The sequence below is a fragment of the Ovis aries genome, chromosome 5 (assembly GCF_016772045.2).
Source record: "Ovis aries strain OAR_USU_Benz2616 breed Rambouillet chromosome 5, ARS-UI_Ramb_v3.0, whole genome shotgun sequence".
NCBI classification, from domain to species: domain Eukaryota; kingdom Metazoa; phylum Chordata; class Mammalia; order Artiodactyla; family Bovidae; genus Ovis; species Ovis aries.
In genome coordinates, this window is record NC_056058.1 from 71,160,036 (window position 1) to 71,179,606 (window position 19,571).

At 36.0% G+C, this 19,571-nt stretch overlaps 1 protein-coding gene across 1 annotated transcript in view; it reads left to right on the forward strand.

The window, feature by feature from the left end:
- The window catches only part of GABRA1 (gamma-aminobutyric acid type A receptor subunit alpha1), a 60,089-nt gene extending 40,919 nt beyond the window's left edge, over positions 1 to 19,170 (forward strand). The window contains exons 8-10 of the mRNA XM_004009041.6: positions 7,054 to 7,206; positions 12,258 to 12,460; positions 16,284 to 19,170. Coding sequence (XP_004009090.1) covers positions 7,054 to 7,206; positions 12,258 to 12,460; positions 16,284 to 16,595 — 668 coding nt within the window. The 3' untranslated portion in view covers positions 16,596 to 19,170. The remainder of the gene's footprint in view (positions 1 to 7,053; positions 7,207 to 12,257; positions 12,461 to 16,283) is intronic.
- Positions 19,171 to 19,571: the final 401 nt, after the last annotated feature.

The window sequence follows — 19,571 nt, forward strand, 5'->3', positions numbered from 1 at the left end:
TAAGAATCCACCTGCCAATGCAGGGAACACAGGTTTAATCCCTGGTCCAGGAAGATCCTACATGCCTTGGGGCAGCTAACGCATGCCCACAACTGCTGGGCCTCTGTTCTGCAGCCTGTGCTCCACAGCTAGAGAAGCCAGCTCAACTAGAGAGGAGCCCCTGCTCTCCACAGCTAAAGAGGCCTGTGCGTAGCAACAAAGACCCAGCAGAGCCAAATCAGACAAGTAAATGATTAGGAAAAAATGAAGCTCAGGGTTGAGTGATTTAAGTAGCTAACATTCATTGACTTGGTCTAATCCTCACAACACTCCTAGGGTGTATGTATTATCATTTTTTCCATTTTGAAGACGGTATATAACTGAGGCCCAGAGAGGTTGAATAATTTTTCCAAGGTCACACAGCCAGGGAGTGGCGGAACTGGGATTTGAACTCGGGAAGTCTCACTATAGCATGTATGCTCTCAACCATATGAAACGCTAGTAACAGGCAAGATAGACAAGTGTGAAAATGCAACAGTATGGCATGTCATGAAGCATAAGAGATGGATTTTGGAGTACATAGGGAGGTTTTGAATGCTGGTTTTACAATGAATTAACTGCATGACCTTTGTTCATCTTTTCTCTTGTACTTTGGAGATAATCAGAGGATCTGCTTCATGGGGTACTGTGAGATTGAAATGAGAAAATGCATGTAAACTGATTAGCAGAGTTTCTGACATGCACAAATCATAATAAATATTAGCCATTACTATTAATAATGATGAAGTTAATATAAGAAGTCATTTCTGCTTGAAATGTCAGGGAAGGTAGTTTGAAACTAGACCCCATGCATGGGCCCCTATCTCATTCTACTATACCATTGTTTTGCTTCCTAATTCTTTAAGGAAAGCCTACATAAAAATTATAATTGTAATTAAAGGGCATGGCAATGCAACTTATAAAGAGAAGCCAAATTGTTAAATTAGTCATTAGGTATAAGAATAATATCACAATTATAAAATAAGAAGATGTAATAAAAATGCTTTTACAAAATGCAACAATGATGACTAGAAAGTCATTTACCTAAGCCAATAGACATACGTGATCAAAGGAAGCATAGGTGAGATTTGCTTAATAAGAATGTCTCTTATTTGTGAATGACTATTTATCCTTAGAACAGATGACTAAGAGAAACTGTAGGATCCTATTTCCTAGAGATAGTCATCACTGGATGAGTTAAGGATGCCTCGGCAGGATCAAAATGAATGATGAAAGCAACTGTTTTCACTGACCATGGAGCAAATGTGGTGATGGACTTTCATCAAAGGGGCCTCAGGGCCCCTATTTTTTCAGCTTAGCACATGATCTCCAGAGAAATAATATAACTATAAAATGTGAGAACAAATTCACAGAAGGGAAGGTGGAGAGGGAGAAGACGTATACAGTCGTCTGGTCAACCTAATCATATTTCAGGTGAGGAAACAGGTCTAGAGATGTAAGTGGCCTAGAACTATTACCATTGTTTCATTATTGCTATTTAAGTTTTCTCTGAAGCAGATATTAAACTGTGAGACCCTCCCTCAATGATATTTCTGACTCCTCATTCCTTTGAAAAAGGTAGCATCTTTGGAAAACACAAACATTTAGAATACTTGAAAAGCTTTACAAGGAATCAGTGTCCACTACAATTTTGTTAAAGAAATGAATGGTGGATTTCTTCAGCTAGAGAGAGAATATGTTTCTATCTGATTTACCTTTACACTATAAATCTGCCTGTGACTCAGAATTTTTTAGAATAATTTTCACATCTGTTATTTCATATCATCCTCACAGCATCCCATGAAACAACTAGCATACTAGCATTTTTACTCAACAAGTGAGAAAACTAAACTCGAATAAAGTTAAGCAAGGGATCTACTCTAAGGAACTAACATTTGGGAAAATAAACGTTGGAAGTCAGATATAAAGAAACCTGCAGTGTTGCTTTACAGAATTATATTCCTGCTTCTTTTCTTCTCTTTCCTTAATTTTATATTGTAATGTGTCAAAAATGTTGTCTCATCTAATTTACAAGCTTCTCTTGGGGTTACACGATGTGCAAGGATATATGAATTAAAATTCTTCTTGACTGTTGAATCAGAGGGAAATACTTTGACATGCTTAGTGCATAAGTACTTGATGTCTAGAGATACTCTTTCAATCCAATTTAGGTGACTTTTTGCTGTATTTTTCTTTCATTTTTAAACTATTACAGTGTGATTCTGATTTTGTCACTTTCCCTTTTCTTATTTAAATGTTACTGATGGAAATATTAAGTAACAATCTGCAATAGGGATAGAGAAGAGTTTATTTGAACCAAACCGTGGACTATAGCCTGGGAGACACAGATCCAAAAAATATTTGAATTGTGTTTTTCCAGGCTGCAAAATGGGAGATGCTTATAAAGACAAGAACCACAATATTACATAAGTTGTTTTCCAAAATTATAATTGGAGTTGGCAAGAAGTAAGGGTGCTTGTTAAGCTAGTGTTGGTTGGGGTCTGAAATGTTACATGGGGAGAACTTGAGACTATAATGTTCCACCTAGCCACTGCTGGTAGATAATTGTTTTGAGAATAGCAAGGTGGTGTCCTTAAGTATGATAGAGTTCAGAAAATTCAGGTTCTCAGTGATATGAGAATGTATGTAAAACCACATCCACAGTAGCCAACCAGATCCATTTTGGTTGTATGAACCTCAGTTATTCCATTTAAATTTTTAAATGTATTATTTTCTTTAATGGTTAAAGTAGATATACAATGTATGTTTGATATGCCACAAGGCAGACTGTTCTAGTTAGCATCATGTATAAACCAAAGCATGTATAAGCCAGAATGACTTCCCTGTACTTCAATATGTGAAAATTTCTTCCATCAACATGTTATACCCAAACTTTTAAATTTTATTTAATTTAGGAAGGTGATTTCAAAATATTTGAAGTTTTCCTCTACTTTCTCTAGTTTGTTAGAGGGGAAGTGGTTTATAAAATAAACCAGGTTTATAAAATAAAACACTTTGTTATATACAAAGTCATATAACAGCTTATCCAAAAAAATATTCTTTGCAGAATCTTCCCAAAATGTCACACTGTGAACAACAAAAGATGATAATGGAATATATATAGACACTCATTTTTATGGCATTACATGAGAGATGGATTTTTTTTTCTTTGAGCTGGTGACATTTTTCAGGCTACAATTGAATGAATGATTAGGAATAATAATGCCTACTCCTAGGAGGTAAGGTGTAATCTGACTGTGTCTATCCAAGACTACATTTTATCAGAATCTCAGGAAAAAATGTCTTTTGGTTTGTTTGTTTTTTGCTCTTTTTCTTAAATTTGAATCACTTATTTCTTTAAGATGACCTTGGAGACATTATCCAAGTTATCTACAGAAAAATAGAAATAAATTAGATAGCATTTTTTTTACCTTTCAAAAAAGAGATGCTCGTAGGTGTTAACTAGAGTGGGTGTTCTTAAATCTCATGCATCCCTTTTCATCATAGGCAAGTATTGAATATTTAGGATATGTAAAGCCATGCCATCGGGACTTCCCTGGTGGTCTAGTGGCTAAGACTCTGTGCTCCCAAGGCAGGGGACCTGGGTTTGATCCCTGGTCAGGAAACTAGATCCTACATGCCACAGCTTAGAGTTCGCATGACACAACAACTAAGATCTACTTTTCCAATAAATAAAATTTTTTTTAAGCCATGCTGTATGTAAAGAACTGTCTCTCTTCTTAACTATCTTTTAGTTTGGTGGAGGAGTATAAGCACATAAGTAGCTGAAATTAGGAGAAGGCAATGGTACCCCACTCCAGTGCTCTTGCCTGGAAAATCCCATGGATGGAGGAGCCTGGTAGGCTGTAGTCCATGGGGTCGCTGAGGGTTGGACACGACTGAGCAACTTCACTTTCACTTTTCACTTTCATGCATTGGAGAAGGAAATGGCAACCCACTCCAGTGTTCTTGCCTGGAGAATCCCAGGGATGGGGGAGCCTGATGGGCTGCCATCTATGGGGTTGCACAGAGTCGGACATGACTGGAGCAACTTAGCAGCTAAAATTAAAATTATACAATATAAGCATAAACAGAAGCTGTAAATAAATTTAAAGTTAATATTGATCAGTAAATGGCAGGTGTTATCCTTAATAACAACCATGAAAGCACAGATACTTCCTACTATGGAGAACATAGGGAGCATTTCTTCTGCCAATACTTCCACCAGTTCCAACTGGAGAAATGAGAGGAAAAAATGGAGAAAGGAACTCAGTGTTTTAAAACTCTAATGTAGCATGATCTTCACTAGAGCCCTCATTCTTTATTCTCCCCACATATACTTATCACTGTCTTATAAACAGAGAAATTGAGGATCAGAGAGTTTAAGGCTACACAATAGGAAAGTGGTATATCTGGGTTTTGAACCCAAATTCATTTGCTTCCAAAGCTAACAAACTCTCTTCTACAGTAACTTTCTTCCTATTCTACTATGGACTGAATCCCCACCCATAGATAAACAAAATATTCAGCTATAGAAGAGGTCAAAATGAGATTTTTTTAGGTCAAAATACGGAGAGATAAAAATGTGTGGTGAGACACAAGATGGAATACTGAAATGCTATCAGAGTTAGGATGTGGAGCGTCTTGAATCCTGGTTAGAGAGTTGCTTGTTTGTAACACTGGAGAATTGATTGTCACATTGATGGGAGAGAGAATTCTAATGGCATCTAGGGGCTAAGAGGCAAGGTATGTGACTAAATGTCCTACTTTACACAAGACAGTGCCCACAATATATAGTTATCTCTACTGAAATGTTCTGAAAAGAGCTGAGGTTGAGAAACACTGATGTAGATAATGGGAATCCATTACGATATTTTAAGATATGTATGTATACTTTAAAATGATCATTCTGACCCCAAAACTTAGGGAGAATTGGAGTTAGGACATGACTGGAAACCAACAAGACAGTTCACAGATTACTGTAGATTTACATTGTAAATCTCTAAAGAGATAAGTGTTGACCTTGAGATAAGAGATAGACTGAGAGATACTGCACAGGTGAAATTAAAATTGTGATGATCAATTGATTTATTTCTCTCTCTTTTGGAAGCCTTACTTAACACACAAGGATTAATTCCAGATTTTTAGACTGAGTGGATAGACAGATGAGTGTGCCATGAATTTAGAAACGGATGCTCAGTGGAAAAGAAGCCCTGCTATATGCTAGTCATTATTTTTTATGAAAAGGTTTAAACAATATCACTTTTGAACATATTTAGTTTGTGATAGCAATGAAAAATCACTATCTATGAGTTATCTAGTAGATATTTTGAAATGCAGTGACAATGTCACTTAGAGATGTAGATCCCACAGCCATCTGGATCAAAATGACATTAGGAGCAGGGGTGAGAAAGAAAAGTTCTTATTAGAGTTAAGAAAAAGATGGGCATGACAGCTGAAGACAGAACTACCAGGAGCGTCTGCATTTGCTTTGCAGAAAGATGAAGACCAGTGCCAGAGAGACAGGAGGGACTTACTACTCCGTGGCTGAAATAACCAGTGAGTTAGCAAAAGAAACGGAAAATGAGAGAGAAAGAGAATGTGGCTCTAGAGAGTACTATCAAGATGGCAGGCACCTTCAGCATTGCTCAATTTTTAATGCTACAGAGAAGGTGATAGTGGACTTGAAGACTGAGATGTCCTTTCAGATTGAGACGTTCAGTTATGGATACTAAGAGATCATGGGCAGTTTTAACCGAATTATAGGAGCTGAAGCTGAATGGTCATGAGCTGAGACATAAATCATAGGATGAAGAGAGAAAAGCTTTGAGTTGACGTGAAGGAGGGAGATAGAAAGATGTGAATACCAAAGAAATGTTTTCTTAGTAAGAATATACCTAGTTCTCTCCTACTGAGTATATATTCAGAGTGAATAAAACTAAAAACTTCAAAGATTTGTAATTAAGAAACTATAGCATCAACTTAGAAAAAAGCACCTCCTACAGTTTGAGTTGTGTATTCATTTCTTTGGGCCTCTTAATCAAATCAGGCTTTGTCATATATAAAGATGATGGAGATGCCTAGCTGGCCCAGTTGTTTCCCAGACTGGTCTGGGAGTCGGGACAAGTTCAAAAGCTAGTGACAAATCTGGATTTTCCTGCCCCCCCCCCCCCCCCATAAAGGATGATTTGTGTATTTAGGTGGGATCTAAAGAATTGCATGTTTCAAAACCTTGCCAGGCGATTCTGGTGAAGATATTCCTTAAAACAAATTTTGAGAATTCTGTCTCACAGTCCTCATTTCAGAGGTCAGACTAAGCTGAATTCACGGTCAGACAGCTAAGGAAAGAAAGGGCTGGAGCTGGAATTCAGGTCCTCCGACTTGAACACCAAAGCTCCTTCATTAGACAACCTGACTCTCCTGCAGTGGACATACTGGAGATCTGGTGTCTTCTGATGCATTGGTGTGTGTCATCAGGATCTAATTCATTACCTTCAGGGTTACGAGTGCCAATCTGTAAATATATGCTCAGATTTGTCTCTTCAGTGTATCAGTCACCAGGATTATGACATAATATCAACGAGACCTCAGGCACCTCAGTCTCATCCTCAGTGCCTTTTTGGTGTGTTTTATTTTTAAACTAGAGTTTGTTTTTTTTTAAATTAAGATTTATTATAATTTTTTTTTATGTGGACCATTGTTAAAATTCTTACTGAATTCATTACAATATTGCTTCTGTTTTACATTTTGGTTTTTTGACCTCCAGGCATGTAGAATCTTAGCTCTCTGACCAGGGATTGAACCCACAAGTCCTGCAGTAGAAGGCTAAGTCTTAACCATTGGACCACCAGGGAAGCCCGGTGTGTTTGGCAAATGTCTTTTTTCTTTCCTGGATAACAGCTTTTCTCTCCAGGAACCAGATGTTATGTGGAAAAAGGCTATGTCTAACCTCCAGGTTCTTGCTACTGACAGAAAAACTGAGAGATTTCTTTTCAAGGTCAAATTGCTCACCTTATTGTCTTTTTTACCCTCTAGGAGAGTATGTTGTTATGACCACTCATTTCCACCTGAAGAGAAAGATTGGATATTTTGTTATTCAAACATACCTGCCATGCATAATGACAGTTATTCTCTCCCAAGTCTCATTCTGGCTCAATAGAGAGTCTGTGCCAGCGAGGACGGTCTTTGGTAAGTGCCAGTCGAGACATACACGCAAGGGCCACTTGCAAGGGCAATTTGTATCATACCTATGACATTGCAGATAGAATGAAAAAAATAATTATACACTAAGTCTGCAGTTAATACAAGAGAAAGGTTCAAGGTATTACCATTTTAATTATGACATGATTGTAAAAAATTCTTTTTTAAAATAGCAAGCTGTTTTAGTTCATGTTAATTGATGGGATTAATGAACACTTGACTTGCTGTTTTAAAAGGGAAATGTAATGAAGCAGGCATAATGTGCTTCGTAATAGATTAAAATGTACACATAGGAACACTTATACCTAAACCATACATTTAGAATACATAATCAAGTGTCCATATATCTTTTGAGAATCTAAGAAAAATATCAGCAGAACTACTTCCTTAATATATGAAAGCAGGGATTCTTTATATAGAAATAACTTAGTGATGACCATTATACCAGTACAGGAATATCTCATTTTTACTAATGTGTGCACTTCTGAAGAGTTACAAATTTTTTTTCTATGAAAATATTCTAAATGCATTAGATATTTTGAGTTGTCAATCTAATGGAAAATTATTTAAAGGGTAATAACTTTTTACTATTAGGAAAACTCTTGCCTAATTCATTATTTTAGAAGTGTGTGTTTCATATAAAGAGCTCCTGCCTGTATTATAGGACACTGTTTTAAGTATACTTTTAAGAATAATAAACACAAGATTTAATTAACAAAAACTTGATGATTCATTCACTCATTTAGTCGTTGACTTTTTCTGAAATCTACTATGAGGGCCTACTCTGTTCTAATGTAGCTGTCACCATAACATTACCCACTCCTCTCATGAATTTGGGAGTTTAAAATTTGAATAGCAATAAAATCTTGCAGAATACTTATTGAGTGTTTTTATATCATGCTCTGTTCTATGATATAACTCTCTATTCTCTTATTTAACACTAGGAAAGTTCTCTGTAATATTACCCCTGTGTTTTAGGCAAGAAAGCTAAGGAACAAGATATTAAGTACTGGGTTGGCCAAAATGGTCATAAAGCCTGAATGACCTTTTTGGCCAACCCAATAACTTGCCTGAGGTCGGAAACTATGAGGTGAAGGACTCTGGAATAAGATCCAGCCTCTTAGCTCTAAAGCCTGTGCAAATAATGATGATGAGGTACCACTCCCCACGTACTGCCTGTTCCATGACAAGGCTAAGAATGGGGTTGTTGTAGCCAGTATAATTCATTTGGAAAAAACAACCACATATTCAATTGGTGAAAGTTGCAATATCAAGGTTCATTCCAGAAATATCAAGGTTCATTCCAAGGTTCATTCAAATATATAATAGGCGCATGCTATGTTTATAACCCTTTACTACAAAACAAAAGGCTTCAGATGCTTACAGTCTAAACTGAGGATTTTTCTTGTGCAAAGAGCCCTATGGCATCATGGCTTTATCCCAGGAAAAAAAGCAAGACTCTGCTACCAGGGCCCAGAAAAGAATCTGGACAAGTTGCTTCTGGGTTGGAAACCACCAAATCTTTGCTGTGACATCAGCCTAAGAGCCCAGCTAAATCAAGACCCAAAATGATTCCAGCCACCAGGTGGAAGATTAGTTAATTTAAAACTCTTTTTTTCCCTTACCACAATTTGTAAATATTAGCTAGTGTTTAAGCCACTTATTAGAACTGAAGATTGAACTCTTGTCAGATGCTCACTTATATATAGATATATGTATATATATATATAACGACTTATATAGATATATGTATATATATATAACTACATATATATGTATATATATAACTACTTATATACATATATATATATAAGTAGTTTGAGCCCTTTATTCATTTGAATGTTTTAATTAGAACCAATGAGATATTTTCTTTATGTTTTATGTTTATTTTTATAGAATGAGCCCAGCACTATAGTAAAAATGGTTTTTTTAAAGGCTCACTTTCCACCCCCTCTGTCCCCAACAAATCCTATTCTTCCTCTTTGGAAATCCTATAAAGCACTTTGGAATGTTTTATAAGTCAAAAATCTTGCTCTTAATAGTTTCAACAGTCTGCTCGCCTAGCCAACTCATGCCCTTTTGGTGAACATAACTACATATCTGTAAATACAACCATGGCAAGTATTTCTGTGTATCAAGTTATATATTTCTAACATTTTAAGCTCAATAAAATCACAAATGCAGTTTTCCAAGACCTTTAGCCTTTTAAAATTTATTTAATACACATGTCTTTATTCTTTTTAGTTTATATTCAGCACATTCCTCTGAGTTGTGGGGGATGACTGAGAGGGTCACAGGTACTTGAAGAAAAAATATCAAAAGGAAAAAGAAAGCAAAAGTTATACCTTGCTCAGTTTATTAAATGGCATCCAGAATGCAACAAAGCTGAAGCCATTTTATGTCTTAAAACATCATCTTCTTGACCTTCCCTGCTCTTTCTTATTTGAAGACAGTGTGGTCATGTGATTTTGATTCCAGATACACCCACGATTTTGGTTCAATCTTGTCTTTTAAGTGTTGGTTACTTATAAAATGAGAGTATAATTAAAATAAAACAGTGCCATTTAAAAGATTAGGTGAGAAAAACAAAATAAAATTTATATATTGCCAGCCTCAATACTTGGAACTTAATAGATGCTCAACACATTTTAATTTTTTTCCCTTTCTCTATAGCTCGAATTGTAAGATGACAAAATACACACACACACACACACACACACACACACACACACACCATGCCTCTCTTTATGCTATTCTTAACTGTTTTTAATTTATGGATACATTTTGTTTAAGAACTTCTATTCCCAAATTACTTTTAGCAGTTGACTGTCCACATAAACCAAAAGTAAAAAAAAAAAAAAAAGGAATTCATTTTAGCAGGGATTTATCCAAAAGGAGTGAAGCTGTCAATAATAAGTTATTAACTTTGCCCTTAGTAAGTATCAGGCTCAATACTTTATTACATTATTTTATTAAATACTCACAATAGTCCTCTGAGTTAGACTTATTCAAATTAAATTACAAGGGAATAATTACAAAAACACTCCAGAAGTTCAGACTTGTGAGACAGTCTTCCCAAGGTCACTCAGCAATTACAGAGCTGGAGCTTGAAACTGGGTTGCTCTGTTCCCCAAATACTGACATTTAATTACTTTGCTCTTTGCTCAAGTTAATATGCAAATTTGGGGGCTTTTTCCCAGCTAATATTCCTTCAACCAGTTGTTGAAGGAATTATGTAATATGGATAATGCCCCAAAATGTCCTGCAACACCTCCAAAGCTCATAGTAAGTCTATTCCCTACAAATCTGACCGTGTATCAAAAATATGACTTACTGAAAATCTCAGTGTTCTTAATCCTATCACTTCCTAATAGAGCTGGAAAGATAAATTACCTTGAAATTCATGGAAAACTGGGAATATTGGGTGGTTTAAACTGCCTTAGAAAAATTAGCTGCCTACTAGCTGCATGACCCTACTGATTCTCTAAAATTAATCAAAAGAGGAATCATAGGTATGAGTTTTAGACAGATGGCATGACAATATCTTCTGTGGCAATAATTGACTTATCTTTAAAATGCTTTCACATGTTATTACATTTATTCCTCTAACCTTATGAATGTGTAAAAAAGAATGTGTTTTCCTTCCTTAGAATTTCAACAATGATATACACCAACCAAGGGAATGAAGTGTAAGTCACCACATTTACAGTTATGGAAACTGAGGTCCTCAGGAGTTAACTCACTTGCTCAAGGCTATACAGTTAATAAATAGTGAGGGACTAGCTACTGGAAGAGGTTAAGATTTTTTCCACACCATGCAGTCTAAGTTATCGGGTTCCTGTGATTTTTTTTTTTCATACATTTTCAAATGGCTTAAAAGGAGACTTACAGTATTCTAACTCATAGATTGCATCACATATAGTAGGTTGAAAATATTAACTTGTTAAATGGATATTATTGAATGTCATCCTTCAATACAAACTCCTATAATTGGGCTCAGTGGTAAAAGAATCTGCCTGCAGTGCAGGAGATGCAGGAGACATGGGTTCGATCCCTGAGTTGGGAAGATCCCCAGGAAGAGGGCATGGCAACCCACTCCAGCATGCTTGCCTGAAAAATCTAATAGAGGAGTCTGGTGGGCTGCAATTCACAGGGTCACAAAGAGTCAGACAGGACTGAAGCGACAGCAGGCAAGCAAACTTAAAGCAACTGACTTGAAAACTGCTTTGAAAAGAGGTGATTTTAATCAGTTGGGATAGATTCATAGATTAGGGAGGATATATACCAGCATTAGCAGAAAGAGTAAGACTTTGGACATTTGAATCAGATGAATGTATTCAAAGCTGGTTTTGCCATTTCTGAGCTATGTGACCTCAAGCAAGTCACCTGAGACTTATTTCAGTTATTTTTTCAAAAGAGTAGCTATTACAAGAATCAGGAAAAATAGTATAAAATACAAAGAGTTTATAACATAACAAAACATTATCCTATGATAATTTAGTTATCTGTCAATGATCAATTATCAAAAAGTTATTGGTTTTATGGTTTATATATTCAAGGATTGTTCAGTCACTCAATAGTGTCTGACCCTTTGTGACCCCATGGACTACAGCCTGCCAGGCTTCCCTGTCCTTCACTATCTGTAGAATATTAAACAGAGCTGAGGATTCAGTGATTATTTATGGATCCTGGACAGTGACAATCTCTGCTTTCTTTTTCCTAGAGTTGGGGACAGTGAAGGACTATTATTTCTTTTCCTAGCCAAGGCACTGTATTCAAGATGCCTATTTAAGGGAGCTCACTATCTTATTAACAGCTTCTCAATAGCAGAGCAGTTTATCCCTCCAAGAACTGCCCTTCATACTGCCATACCATGAACCACAAACTACATTGGGATTAAATTAAAACTCATCCATCCCAAACCAAACGGGATGAACTTGAAAACATACTCTGTCTGCGTTTCATTTTACACAAGTAGGGTGACTTCAGTGATGAAAGTTTGTAGTATGAACCTAAAAATTCACTTTCTTTCTTTGCAGGAGTCACAACTGTGCTCACCATGACAACTTTGAGTATCAGTGCCAGAAATTCCCTCCCTAAGGTGGCTTATGCAACTGCTATGGATTGGTTTATTGCAGTGTGCTATGCCTTTGTATTCTCAGCTCTGATCGAGTTTGCCACAGTAAACTATTTCACCAAGAGAGGTTATGCATGGGATGGGAAAAGTGTGGTTCCAGAAAAGGTAAATGCTTTAATATCTCCTGTGATATTGCACCATTATGTCTTTTTAAACCTGTAAGATATAATGTGTGAGCTTGGGGGAATGGCTGAAGGATGCAGAGAGAGGGAAAAGGAGATTTTTTTTTTCTTATGTCATAAATGATTAAGTGCTGTGAGAATTTCCTCACTGCTAAGGAAGGAGGTTGTTTCTGTGGATAGGTGTGCAGAGTCAAGGGAAGGAAATAAAGAAGAAACAAAAAAGGTAAACATTTCTATTCAAGTATGGTTTCCTATGGTTCCCATTAATGTGAGAACAGTTTTAACAAACTTGATATTGGGAGCAATTATGCCATTATAATTTTTGTGACTTGAAAATCATAGTTTTTTCGGTGTTTTCTGAACCTAGTAACTTTGGTCCTAAATGTTATTACTTTAATGACTCAACTGAATTGAGCTTACAAAATGCATTATCTCTAATTTTCACTAAAGTAAAAGTCAGGAAACATATTTTCTTTTTCCAAAAGAGAGGTTTGCTTTAAGAATCACAACACAGAATTCACAAAATTTCTTCACTGTAAAAAATTATCAAGCCAAGACTATCGCTGTTCTTCTCAGTTAGAACATATTTTGGAGTGACTTTTAAACCACAGGTGGGGAGGATATTTCTAATTCTGGGGTTTGAAAAATATGTCAAAAGGCAAGAAAGTCTTGGGGTGGTGGAAAGAAAGGCAAAGTCAGAGTTCCAGAGGTTCTAAGACATCTAGAAGCAATCTAGGAGGAATTTCTCTATAGCAAATGAAGAGTACTAGTGTCCCGAATCGGTCTAAAAATACAGGTATGTTGTCAAATATACTTGAAAAATTCTGAATACTGTCACAGTCACAGTATATTAGAGAGTCTGAGAGGGTCTACAGTAAAGAAATCCATTTAATGATGTTTTTCCCACAGCCCCATGAATATACTAGATAAGAGGATCCTTTGTAGAAACATCTACTGCATTTAACAGAATCTATAGTGTTACTGATTCTAAGATGTACCACTAATTTATGTGTACATAAGAAAGAAAATATGCTGCCAAGTAAAAACTCTTTGAGATTTACCATTCAGCCACAGGTGGATCTATTGAATACTCCAGTGATCTCCTACACAATTCAAAGCAAAGGAAGTTCTGTATGGGGTATGCTATACCAACCAAAATGGACCAGATCCAGGTCCTCAAAATTCACCTTGCCTTGACACATCCTCACTTAGTATAAAAAACATATCTGAATTTCCAAACCAAGAATCTTGTCTCAGGATCAGTAGAGAGGAAACAAGACAAAAGAAACTGCACTTACCAGATGGAGAGAGAGGTGAGGGAGTGGAGACAGAGTTTTTGTTCAATACCTTTAGCCACTGATGGCCTCCATTTGTCCTTGAACAGAAGGGCAACCCCAAAGGAAAGCCCTGAACCTGAAGATGTGTGATCATAAGACACTACAAACTGTGAGACATCACCCCCAATCATAGCTGTGGACATTTTTAAAATCCACATCTTAGAATTACTGGTACACTCTATGAAAGTTCTTCAGAATTAATGATACACAAACATTAGTGATATGCAACTGAAAAATGAAATGCAAACACTGGGAAAAGTTGCTTTTCTATCCTAATCCTTTCTTTGCATGCTGCAAGAAGCCAGTGTCTTTCTGATTGTAGCTTGTGAGTTGCAGTTGTTAACGAATTGTTAGATGAACTGAACTTGATCTGGAAAGCATATAATTTGGGTTGAGGTATTGGTGATCTCATAATTGAGTTTGGATTTCTTTCTGACTGTGTACTAGTCTTTAAGTGCTGTCTCAAATAAAATATTTCAATCTCTATCAGTCTACAGGTCACATTAGTCAGTGTACATATATAGATATACATCTACATATACATAAATAATACATTTATGCCCATATCTGGCATCTTATTAAGAAAGAAAATATTTTCTATAATGTATTTTTGTCTCTGTAAAAATCTTCCACAGGGCTTTGCCAGTTTGATTTGCTTAAAACAGGGAATGTGAACACAATGTAATCCAGATCTTACTTTGACATTCAGAGAGGATACATTTCTTTTTCTGTAACTAGATAAGTGTTTTCAGGAGAGTTAAAGTTTTGACCTCTGACATGGTATAACTTGAAAATAAAAAGAAAATCCCAATAGGGCATCACATTTTCAAGTGAATATACAGTGGCCTTCTTAAGATCCACCCTCATACGGTTAACTGCTAAATTAAATACTAACTTCTTAAAGAATATGCAACTATATCAGACCACATAGCTCTGAACAATGACCTACTTTATTTTTGAGAAGTGTCTATATGTCAGAAACTAAGAAAAGCTGCAGTTATCAGTTACCACACAGATAACATTAGTGAGCAGGTAACACTGAGCAAAAATCAAATCCAGGATATCCTGACTGAGCCTGCTTTGTCATTTGTGCACTGGAAGCCTGAAGAAAAGGAGCAAAAATTAATCGGCTCATCAATTTTTTCTCATTGCAAAACAAACTGCCCCAAAATTTAGTGACCTAAAACAATAACCAAGCATTTGGGGCTGGCAAAAACCTGAGGTTATTCCTTTTAGTCGAACATGGGCTCACGGACGTAGTTCCGGCATCAGGGGAAGAATATCTACATTGGCCATTCTCCCATGTATGGGGCCTCATGCTGGCTGGATCTCTCACTGAACATAGTCTTTGGTCCCTCAATGTCTAATCCAGGCTTCATGTTTCTGTGGCATGCTTCCAGAGAGTAAAGAGTGAGGTTGCCAAGCTTCCTGACGATAGGGTCTTAAGCTGGCACAGCATCACTCTGTCAGAGTCACACGTCTAGATGTAATAAGTGGGGATATACACCCCATTTTTTTATTGGAAAGCCTGGAAAATATTTGTCTGCATTTTTCCCTAGCCTTTTTGAAAGATAATTGACACATAGCATTGTGTAAGTTTAAGGTGTACAATGTAATTAATTAGATATATTATATATCATGAATTGGTTACCACCATAGTATTAGCTACCATCTCTAACTGGTCACAAAGTCCTTTTCGTGGTGAAAACATTTAAGGTTTAGTCTCAGCAATATTAAAGTATATGATACAGTATTGTTATCTATAGTCATCATGGTTTAGTAGCATTAGGTGCTGTCCAAAATGTCCATAAGACATTTGGTCCGTGGAAACCAACCCTGAATATTCATTGGGAGGACTGATGCTGAAGCTCCAACCCTTTGATCACCTGATGTGAAGAGATGACTCATTGGAAAAAGACCCTGATGTTGGAAAAGATTGGAGGCAGGAGGAGAAAGGGGTGACAGAGGATGAGATGGTTGGATGGCATCACTGACTCAATGGACATGAGTTTGAGCAAACTCTAGGAGATAGTGAACAACAGGGAAGCCTGGCATGCTGCAGTTCATGGGGTCGCAAAGAGTTGGACACAATTTAGCAATTGAACAACAACAACAAAGGACTTTGATATTTGGTCCTGTCCAAAACCATTTGTCATGGATCCAGTATGCTCATAGACATTTTGGATAGGACCAAATTGCAAGGACCACTGACGTAAACCAAATGTCTTACAGACCAACTGTCTTATGGACATTTTGGACCAAATGTCCCACCAGGTCACTTGTCAATTTTACAATTAGACCTTTGTGTCTGTGTTTTACATTTATTCCCAAAATGCTGTCATAAATTCCATTTTTTAGATGTTAAATAAAGCACGTTTGAGTTCTAAAGTAAAGGTCACTTGCTCAAGAACTTAAAAACTTGCTCCCCACAATTTACTAAACAAAATACTCTAACTCTTTCCTTTACAGCCAAAGAAAGTGAAGGACCCTCTTATTAAGAAGAACAACACTTATGCTCCAACAGCAACCAGCTACACCCCTAATCTGGCCAGGGGTGACCCCGGCTTAGCCACCATTGCTAAAAGTGCAACCATAGAACCAAAAGAAGTCAAGCCGGAAACAAAACCACCAGAACCGAAGAAAACCTTTAACAGTGTCAGCAAAATTGACCGACTGTCAAGAATAGCCTTCCCGCTGTTATTCGGAATCTTTAACTTGGTCTATTGGGCAACATACTTAAACAGAGAGCCTCAGCTAAAAGCCCCCACCCCCCATCAATAGGTCCTGTCATTCATATTCTGTTGCTCAGTCCTTTGCACTGGGAATTGCTTTCTGTTCTCAACGTGGTAATTCCCATCTGCTTTATTGCCTCTGTCTTAGAGAATTCGAAGGTTTCCTTATTTCCATAATTCATATAAGAACAACAGACCCCTGTCTGGCCGTCCAGAGCAGAACACAGCATACAGCTGAGACAGGATTCTGAGAGAGGGAGCCATAGAGCAAAATCAAGACAGAAGGAGACAGAAGGGAAGAGAGAGAAGGAGGGGGAAGTAGATCCAAAGATAGGAGGAAAAGTAGAAGAAAAATCCAGCTTAACTCCAGGTCATTTGTAGATATATATTTCCAAATATTCTAGAAAAAAAAAGATACTGTATATGTCAAAATATTTTTATGTGAAGGTGTTTAAAAGAATATAATGTTTAATGAAGAAACATTTTAAAAAATCTATGTCTTTATTGCACAGATGATGATGTGTTTCTCACATTTCTGTTTTGTATTTTAAACCTATGTATAGCTTTAACAGTTTATTTCCAAAGCTCAAGATCCCCATTCTTTCTCTTTTAAGAAATACCTAGGGCATTATTTTGTTGTTAAATGCTATTTTAAAATTTATGGAAATTGCATAGGCAAAGGTGCAGTGTCTCACAGTAAGAGCACATTTAATCCAATGGAGACAAATGCTTTAAATAGGCTGCTTTACTGTCATCTGAGCTTTTACCAGTAGACTCAATGAAGAATCATTCTAACAGATATATACACTCAATAAAACTAAAAAAAAAATTAATAATAAATTCAGATAGAACAATTTTAAAAGATTTATTTTCCACCCTCTCTATATCGAGATAACACATGCATCCAGTAATCATTTGATTTTCATTCTGAAGATGTTTTTAGAGGGGCAAAAATATTTTGCAAGCTCTAGAATTGTTGAATGTATTATTTTATATAACAGTACATTAAAAGCTTTAGATTGAAATTTATGACTAATAAACAAATATAGAATATATAAATTATATATGTAAATATGCAGCATGAGATTGTACATTTTTTTACTTTTTTAAAAGTTGTGTTCTTAAAATATTGTGTAGGACTCACCGCTCTTAGCTGTTAGAATGTTGTTAAATGCTATGGAAATACTTTTAGAGCCTGCATTTAAGACCAGAACAGTCTGAAGGAATCAGATGGAATTTACAATATGTGGGTATAAAATCTGCTTATGTAGGGAAAGCTTGTAATTCAAACTGTTGTCCCATGTACAGTAGTGAATCAGTTGTTATACACTCTAGTCATCCCACTTTTCCCTATTTTAGGCTCTTATAATATAGAAAGAAAATGGAAAAGCACTAGTGGGAGCTAGAAAATCAACTGTATATTACTGCTATCTTTGCTGATACCAACTATTTCAATAAGTGTTGTACCATATGTAGCATTAAATATAAAAATACATGAAAGAATGTACAGGACTAGCTTTTATCGAGTAATATTACATTTCATTTATACTGTAGCAATATATTTGTAGGCATACTACGTAAGGGCTTTAATGACAAGAGGTCCATTCATACTCCCAAAATTCTAGTCTCTTTCATTACTTCCCAGATATTTTAGAGATAAATATTTATGAAGAAGGTATTTTTGAAGTCTCCTTTTGTCTGACAGAATTTCAGAGATATTTAAAATTAACATCCAGAATCCACAGGTCATGGGCTAACCACATTTAGAATACTATGACATAAACTTGTCATCATAATTACCAAATAAGACAATTGGGATCCATACCCAAGTTTTGAGCAATGTTTGTCTCAAAAAGCTGCTATCCAGTGATGTAGGAAAATACAGTTTGTGTTTTCCTAAACAAACTCTGGTATTTTTAAATGTGCTTTATTGTTTGATTTGGTCCTGCCTAAATTCAATGAGCTAGGCCAATAAAGGCTGAACCAAGGATATTTCATTCTTTGGTATCATGTGTAGATATCATGTATAGAAAATAAAGTAAAATATGGCTCTAATTTCTGTGTTGCTGTTAATCTTGGTTTTTGTTTCTTTTCTTTTTTTTTTTTTTTGGCGTTAATCTAAGTGTTTATTAAGAGTATTTTATCTTCCAGACTCCTCATGGCTAACATTTGGTCTGTATTTTGCTCATTAGATGTGTATATTTCTTATTAGTCTGCTTTATGCTATGCAATGACTGCATTTCTATCGTTTTTTAGTTCGTTAGTATGTATGGACAGTATTCTATTGTATAAATTGATTGCACAACTTATCAAAGACAAATAATTCTATGTAGCTTTTCTACAGTGCTTTGCTAAACCATGTAACACTAGTTAAGTCTTCCTTGAAAATAAAGATACACTCTTATAGAGGACAGTTCCTGTTAGCTCCCAGGAAAAACTTTTAAAAGATGACACTGAATGTTTATGGCACCTTAGTGCAGTGAAGTGGCAATAAAACCTAACATGAATCGAGGTTGTTTATGGCAGATGCATGTATTGCTCTACAGAGTTTAGCAAAAGCTCTTAATTTTATGTCATACTGTATTCTATTATAATAATAAAGTTAACATTATTCAATAACAAAATGGAATGCTTGACTCTCTTTCTTTTCTTATTATCAGTACCATTACTCTGTTTTAAAACATTTTCAAGTAGGAGCACCTAAAAGTGCCAAGTGCTAACATGAATCTAGGCTACTCAGAAGATTTTTGAAGAGGTGTCAACGGTATGATCCTAAACTATGATTTTAAATGACTCACTTTCAGAAAGAGAAATTCTTAAAAACCTAATATCTGCTGTCACCAGTAGCACCAAGACTCAAAATGTATAAAACACAAATAGAAAAGAATCTACATACTGAATCAATAGTAGTTTGTTCAAATCTATTGTTAATACAGTAGATTTGTCTTCTGACCTACCCCTGGGAGACTGGTTTAATAGTTTTAGGGAAGAATCTGAGCATTACAGTTTTAAAAGCTCCTCCAGA